We start from the raw sequence: 8,408 nt of genomic DNA on the forward strand, positions 1-8,408 counted from the left end.
AATGTTTTTTAAAGTTTCAATTCAAGCTCTCAAGGACCCCCTGAAATCTTAACCCCTTGGGGGTCTGTGGACCCCTGGCTGGAGCCCCTGCTCTAAGCGGCGGGTCTCCAACGTGACGCCGACCCCTGCTCCCCTGGGCCTCACAGGTCGCACTCGTCCTCGCTCGGCAGCCCCCAGGGCTGCCTGCCCTGCTGAGGCCGGGGCTCTGGAGAAGGGCAGAGCCCGGCCCAGCGCTCGGTCCCTCAGGGGGACGTGGTCAGCCGGCAGCCGGGCGCAAGCCGAGCCTCTAACTGCAGCCCAGATGAAGCCAAAGAGCCGCTCCCCGCACAGATCCGCCCTCCAGGGGGACGCAGGGGACAGAGTCGCGCCCGCCGAGCAGGCGGGGGAGCCCGCCGGGCGCGGGGAGTCGCTGGGCCCAGGGGGCCGCGAGGCTGCCGTTCCCTGGGTGGGCCCAGAACCCGCCCTGGTGGGCCCAGAACCCGCCCTGGGGGCCCAGAACCCGGCCCGGGGGTCCAGAACCCGCCCTGGGGGCCCAGAACCCGGCCCTGGTGGGACCCAGAACCCGGCCCGGGGGTCCAGAACCCGCCCTGGGGGCCCAGAACCCGGCCCTGGTGGGACCCAGAACCGCCCCCGGGTGGGCCCAGAACCCGGCCCCGGGGGGACCCAGAACCCACCCCGGGGGGGCCCAGAACCCGGCCCTGGTGGGACCCAGAACCCACCCCGGGGGTCCGAAACACGCCCTGGGGGCCCAGAACCCGGCCCGGGGGCCCAGAACCCGGCCCTGGTGGGACCCAGAACCCACCCCGGGGGTCCGAAACACGCCCTGGGGGCCCAGAACCCGGCCCGGGGGTCCAGAACCCGGCCCTGGTGGGACCCAGAACCGCCCCCGGGTGGGCCCAGAACCCGGCCCCGGGGGGACCCAGAACCCGGCCCGGGGGCCCAGAACCCGGCCCTGGTGGGACCCAGAACCCACCCCGGGGGTCCGAAACACGCCTTGGGGGCCCAGAACCCGGCCCGGGGGTCCAGAACCCGGCCCTGGTGGGACCTAGAACCGCCCCCGGGTGGGCCCAGAACCCGGCCCGGGGGCCCAGAAGCCGGCTCCTGTCCTGGCGGAACCGCTCTCAGCGCGGACGGTGGGGGGCGGCAGGCGCCCCCCTCCTCGGGTCGGAGTCCTCCTTGGATCCGCGGCCGGGCCGGGGGGACCGCGCGCCCCGCAGCTCCTGAGGAGGGGCCGCCCCCGCGCTCGGGAGCCTCGGGCGTCTCGACCCCACCTGGCGGGGCCGCGTCCCTCGCGCGCGCCGCTGCGGGTTTCCCAGGGACGCCACCGGAAACGCCCTTCCCCGCCCGGCTCGGGCCTCTGACGTCACCGGAAACGCCCTTCCCCGCCGGGCTGGCGCCGCTGTTCTGAGCCGAGGGCGCCCCCTGGCGGCCACGAGGGGAAGCACGGCCCGAAGGACCTCCAGCCTCGGAGGGTCATCCCGCTCTTCTTTTTTCCCCAAAAACAAAAAAACGTTTTATTATGAAGCCAATATCACTCAATACCAAAGCCAGAGAAAGACACTACAATAAAAGAAAATTACAGGCCAGTCTTTCTAACGAGCATAGATGCAAAAATTCTCAACAAAATGCTTGCAAATCGAATCCAACAGCATATCAAGACTTACCACCACCACCAAGAATGCATACCACTCGGATGTGCAAGGCTGGTTCAACCCAAGGACATCGATCAACGTAACACACCACATTAACAAATTACAGGAAAAAAACACATGCCCGTATCTATTGATGCAGAGAAGGCATTTGACAAAACCCAGCATCCTTTCTGGATAAAAACACTTTGAAAGATAGGAATAGAAGGTGAATTCCTCGATATGTTAAAGGGCATATATGAAAAGCCTACTTTATGGAAATAGAAAGAAAAAAAAGGGAAAAAAAACATTTTAACAATGTTTTTTCAAACATGATTGAAATATTAGGTATTAATTAGATATTAATAATGACTTCAAATTAGAGAGGCTAAAATGAACAAATTATTAGGAGAGGCAAATAACTAGGCATCTGGCAAAAATAAAGTTAAATTTTACTTTTTACAAAAATTTTTAAAAATCCAGATAGAGTCAAACATTTCAAGAAAAAAATTAGAACAGTAATAGAGGAAAACGAAATAATTTTTGTAAACAAAGCCTGTCAAAGATTCATATGTGAAATGTGAAACCTGGAAACCACAAAAGAAAACTGATAAAATAAAGACATAAAATTTCTAAATGGAAAAAATGATCATAAACAACCTGGGGGAAAAAAAATACATATGACATAGAAAAGTCATCTTTGATATATAAAGAACCCTTATAAGTTAATAAGATAAAGACCGCAAGCAAGAAAGCAGACGTGCTTCAAGCAGTTGGGCCCCCACCTACCACATGGGAAGTCCCAGGTTTGGTTCCTGGTGCCTCCTAAAAAAGAAGTGAGCAGACAGCAAGCACAAATAACAGGGAGGAGGGATAAATAAAAATAAATCTTAAAAAAAAATTAGACTACAAGCAAAAGAAAATAGCAAAAGTCATGAAGAAACAGGTCAAAGAACAGGAAATACACGAGCCTTTCAAATCCGTGAAAAGATGCTCTACTGCTTGCGTTAGGAAAGTGCAGCCGCACCGGGGGCCAGAGGGACCATGAGGCCGGGGGGGTCCTCAGACAACGAGGCCACTCTGCAGGGCCCCCGCAGCCCGGGCAGGCAGGGGGCTGAGGAGCAGGCGCAGGCCCTCGTGGAGCTGGCCTCTGTGCGTGGGCCCCTGTGCGGATGGACTTGGATTCATCGTTGTGGAAAATGGAGAGGGGGGTCCCTTGGATACTCCAGTCGACGTGTTCGTCCCCCAGTGCATATTATTCAGGAGGACTTAGAAGCCAAAGGGAAGGACCGGTGGATTCACACGAAACCTCCAACGGCCTTGAACCAACGTGCCCAGGACCTGTCAGGAGCCCTGCTTGGGAGGCAGAGGAGGCTCCACAGGGAAGACGCAACAAGGAGGAAACAAGGCAGAGAGATGCTGGGCTGCGGTGGCGGCCTTGAGTGAGTGCTCAGGGTGCAGCACAGCCCATGTGTGACCATCAGCCTTGCGCCCAGGCCAGCCACAGGGAGGACGGGGTCGGGGGCTGAGGCCAGAGGCCTCAGAGCACCAGGCAGGTCGCCTCAGGACGCCTCCTCCAGGACGTCACCTGCAGCACCAGAGGAACAAAGGGGCTTCGGTGGAAAAAGGAGGAAGTCAGCACTTTCTAATGTCCATTTTCCTTACCCTGTTGGGAGGCTGCCTCGTGCCAGTCGGGGGACACTGCTGCACCAGCCATGAGCTGACCTGGCATTTAACTACTGGTGAGGCGCTGTGGGTGGTTTTTTTCTTAGATTTATCTTATTTACTTATTTTAGATCAGGGATTGCTCAGGGCTGTGAAAAATGGGAGGGTGGGGAGTGACAGCTAAAGGGCATGGAGTTTCTTTTCGGGGTGAGGAAAATGTTCTGAAATTGTGGTGTTGGTTGCACAACTCTGAATATACTAAAACCCATGAATTGTGTACTTCAAATTGTACACACTGAATTGTATAGTATGTGAATAAAGTATGTGAATATAGTATCTCAATAAAGATGTTTAAAAAAACTAGAAATCAGTAACAGTCATGACTGATGCCAATGGCTTCAGGACGGGGACAGAGAGAAAATCTTTTACCAGTTTACTATTTTCAACAGATGAAGCTTTTTACCATATGCATGGATTACTTCTCCAACTAAAAGGATTATATTATATACTTTATGCCTTAAAAACGCTCAGACCTTCTGTTTCCGGAAATCTATCCTGAAGAGATATTCCAAAATATTTGGCAAGGCTTTTTGCACAAAGCCGTCCATCCCACCGTATTTATAGCGGCAAATGTTTGGAACAACCATAAAATCTCATGACGTGGAATTCATTAAATAAATCGAGGCTCATCCCCGAGGCTGCTTCCAAGCCATTTTCATAAGACTGGAGAGCGCGTGTATGATGTGGAAGCGCGGGGACCATGTCCTGCATCCCACCCAGGCTCATCCCCGCAGAGTCGGTGCGCAGCAGCGCGAGGGCTGGGAACCCGCGTGTGGTGCCAGCCCCCGGGTGCCCGCCTCCCGCCGCCGCGCCCTGTGCCAGGCTGGTCCTGCGCTCGGGCACCCACAGCACAGGCGACGCGGGTTCCCACGGGAGGCCGGAGAGACGGCGGCCGGCCTCGGGGTCCACGCTCGTCCTGGGGTCGCCCGGCTGTGCCAGGCCTGGGGTCTGCCTGTGGAGGCGCTGGCCAGGTTCGGGGCCCCGGGAGCTCTTAGCCCGGGTGTCACTCATCCTTTAAGTCACCCAGAGCCTTCACCCACTCACGCCTTCAGCCCCCGATGACAGAGCGCGCTGGGGCCTGGATGGGCAGCCCGGCGGCCGTCCCCCGCTGGCCACGGGCAGCACCCGCCGCCCTTTACCCTTGAAGACGTGCCCAGCATTTCTAAAAATCAAAAGTGGAAACGTTGGATTTATGTGCTGTGTGAATTTATACACTGTGGGATTTCCATTGCAAGAGAATTAAAATGGGTCATCCAATTCTTCATTATTTTTCAGTCTTCAGCTATCTATTTCTAACAGTTGGCTCGCATTTTGTCTCTTGTCTTCTTTCCTTAATTCTTTAGTTTTCATCTCCTCCCTCACAGCTGATCACTGGCATTAGAGCACCAGCTCTGCCTCAGTCGTATTCTACCCGTGTGGTCACATAGTGTCTTTATTTATTTATTTCTCTCCCCCCGCCCCAATTGTCTGCTCCCTGTGTCCATTCGCCGTGTGTTCTTCTGTGACCGCTTCTATCCTTATCAGCGGCACGGGAATCTGTCTCTTTTTGTTGCGTCATCTTGTTGTGTCAGCTCTCCATGTGGGCGGCGCCATTCCTGGGCAGGCTGCTCCCTCCTTCGCGCTGGGCGGCTCTCCTTACGGGGCGTGCTCCTTGCGCGTGGGGCTCCCCTACGCGGGGGACACCCCTGCATGGCAGGGCACTCCTTGCGCGTATCAGCACTGCGCATGGGCCAGCTCCACATGGGTCAAGGAGGCCCGGGGTTTGAACCGCGGACCTCCCATGTGGTAGACAGATGCCCTATCCATTGGGCCAAGTCCGCTTCCCCATAGTGTCTTTATTTTTTCATTTTCTCTCATAAAATAAAATAATAAGGGAAAGCAGAATAAAGGATTAAATCCCTTGGAAAACTAGCACCCAACAAAGACGCCGCTCCCCCGCTGGCCTGCAGGAGCGCGGGCGGAGTCCAGCCGCGTGGTCTCCAGCGCTGACCACAGAGGGGCACACGGAGCTCCACGGCCGAAGCATGAAAACCAAGGGCCGCTTACCAGCTTTATTTCTCATTTGGAGATTCTCCATCCTGCTCTTATTTCTTAAAGCTGAATTAATTCCATTCCAGGCAGTTTTTAAAATCCACGTGTGTACACATCCTTTTAAGGAAAATCTATCTCCCTCTTGTTCTCTCTGTGTTTGTCTTCCAATTCCATATACAGGTGCAAAATCACTCCAATAATGGCTGGGGAAAAAACCCTTATAAATCCTGGAACGAGATAAGACCTAAAAAATTAGAGCAACAACCTCTAAAACCTTTCTATTTCCACATCCTTCTTCATCTTTTTATTCTACTCTGCTTTTCTTTAAGTGCCAAGATAAATAAACCGCTACTGATGATATTTTATCATTGTTCTATCTTATTTTGTTGTTATAATTGCATGGTCTTAAATCTGATTTTTTAAACTGCACACATGTAAGCCTTAAGTGATAGCCTGGCTTAAAAATGGACACAAGAGAAGACAACGTGGGGGCAGTGGGGAAGAGGAGAGATATAAATAAAATAAATCTTGAAAAAAAAAAGGGGGGCCTCTGTTTAAGAAGAGCCTGGGAACTAAGCATCATGAGATACCATGTTTCTGTAAAAGATACGTTCCTGCTCCTGAAATAACTAACAGAAGGGGGCAATTTCCAACTGCGGGAAAATTGTAGTCTATTAAACTTGTGCAGGAGTGTAGTATTTGTTGGCAGTTTAAGTAATAATGATAACAGCTGATGTTTCTTGAACGTTTTCTATGTTGCAGGTGCTACTTCCGGGAAGTGACAGGAGAGGAGGTGAGCCGAGGGCAGCTCTTGTGTCCAGGCCACGGGTGGTCCCGAGAGGCAAAGCTGAGTGGGTCCCGGCCTGCCCTCGTGCAGTGGCCGCCTCGGGCTAGGAGGGGGCCACCCATCGTGGTGTGACCAAAACCTGAGCCAGGCGCCGGGTGCTGCTCTCAGAGGTCCTTCCCCACCCAAACTCAGGGCAAGGAAGACGGAGCTTCCGTGAGGGCTCAGGAGCCAAGAGGAGGCGCCTAGGCGGATGCTTGGTGGTAACAGGAGCGAATGTTGCTGCGAGATTTCTGTCTTGCCCAGCGGGTGTAGCTCGTGGTTGAGCACCGGCTTCATATGTAGTGACCTTGGCCCATGGCGACCTTGGCCCGCAGTAACCTTGGCCTGCAGTGACCTTGACCCACAGAGACCTCGGCCCATGTTGACCTCGGCCCCCAGTGACTTTGGCCCCCGGTGACCTCGGTCCGTGGTGATCTTAGCCCGCAGCGACCTTGGCCCACTTTCCCCGCTCCTCTCCAGTCCTCTGGGTAGAGCGCCCGTCACCGGTGCCCGCCGTCCTCCCTGGGGAGGCGCTGAGCCTCCTGGGTTCCCCGGCCCCTCTGCTGCGGTTCCCGGCCCAGGCAGGCTCCCCCGAGGCTCATGCTAAGGGGCTCCCCGTAACCCATCCTCTGGGGTGTTGGGGGGTCTTTCAGAGTCACCCTGGGAGAGGGAGTCAGGTGAGGGGGAGGGCCCAGCGCCTGGAGGAGACGATTCAGACGTCAGCCCTGCAGCGGTGACGGCAGGAAGATGAGGCCTTGGGGCAGGAACACAGAAGAAAGCGGGTTCAAACCCACTTGAGGGGCATGCTCCTCCAGGCTCCCCTGCCGGCAGCCCCTTCTGTCCCGGCCGAGCTACTAAATTCTCGTCTCAGCCGGGGCCCGGGAGCCTGGCGGTAAGGGGTTTCACAGCAGGTCCTGTCTGAGGCTGTGTCAACTTGCTAGGCAGTGGAGCTTTTAGAATTACAAGCCGCCTATTTCGCCCTGTATCAGCCTGCAGTGTAAAGAACCTCTTGGGAGTCTTCAAAAATGAGTCAGGAGCTCATCAGAAGGGTCGCGCTTATGCACGTCTGAGCAGGATCCTAGAGACAGTCAAAGTAGATACAACGGCAGGTGCTGGTGCTCCTGAGGGCTACAGAGACACACAGGTTCTACAGTCATGGCAGATGGCTCTGGAGTTCAGTGCCTTGTCAGTGGGCCCTACTTTGGAATTTGTGCTCCTGAGTGTGATGGAGTTGGACTCAGATGTGACCTCTCTTTATATGCCTCTTCTGTCACTTTTACTGAGCCTGTGGTTGGGGCTGGGGCTGGTGTATGCTTGGGAGATTTGAACTCTGGACTGGTCATGTGACAGCGGGGTCGTGAGCCTCAGCAGAGCTGAGCTATAACTCTCCAATTCATTGGACTTACCCAGGTCAGCTAACAGGGAGGTGAGGATGGTCAACCACCACACCTGGGAACCCAGAGTGCCTACAACTGCAAGCAGGAGAATCCCATCCATCAGCCCTGTGGGATCTAAGCTCCCTCTCGATATAGAGGTGGAGTGGACATCGCCATCCCAGGGTCCACAGGATGGAGGAATAAAATATGGATTAGTGTGGACTTACTGATATTCTTCTATAGAACTATTGTGACTAGTAATGGAAGAAATTGTGTTATTGATATGGAGAAAGTGGCCACGGTAGTTGCTGAGGACAGAGACAGGGAAGAAGAGATGTGATATGGGGGCGTTTTGGGGACTTGGCGTTGCCCTGAATGATATTGCAGGGACAGATGCTGGACATTATGTATCCTGCCGTAACCCACTGAATGGACTGGAGGAGAGTGTCAAGTACAATGTAAACTATAATCCATGCGGTGCAGCAGTGCTACAGGGTGTGTGCACCAAATGCAGTGCATGTGCCTCAGTGATGAAAGAGGTTGTTGGTGTGGGAGGAGTGGGGGCGTGGGGTGTGGGGTATATGGGACCTCTTATATTTTTTAATGTAACATTTTTTGTGATCTATGTATCTTCAAAAAAATATAATTAAAAAATGATGGGGTGGGGAGTGGGGTATATGGGAACCTCTTATGTTTTTTAATGTAATATTTTGTGTGATCTATTAAGTTTAAAAAAAGATAATTAAAAAATAAAATATTTAAATAAATAAATAAAAATTAAGAACCTTCCTGGGGAAGCTGCCCTCTGACGAGCTCCCCAGG

At 53.9% G+C, this 8,408-nt stretch overlaps 1 protein-coding gene across 1 annotated transcript; it reads left to right on the top strand.

Moving 5' to 3' along the window:
- Positions 1 to 301: 301 nt before the first annotated feature.
- On the top strand, positions 302 to 1,408 carry LOC131274750 (proline-rich protein HaeIII subfamily 1-like). Its single transcript, XM_058282363.1, has one exon. The coding sequence runs from the start codon at positions 302 to 304 to the stop codon at positions 1,406 to 1,408; it is 1,107 nt and encodes a 368-aa protein (XP_058138346.1).
- The last annotated feature ends 7,000 nt before the right edge of the window (positions 1,409 to 8,408 follow it).

This window comes from Dasypus novemcinctus, chromosome 20, assembly GCF_030445035.2.
Source record: "Dasypus novemcinctus isolate mDasNov1 chromosome 20, mDasNov1.1.hap2, whole genome shotgun sequence".
NCBI classification, from domain to species: domain Eukaryota; kingdom Metazoa; phylum Chordata; class Mammalia; order Cingulata; family Dasypodidae; genus Dasypus; species Dasypus novemcinctus.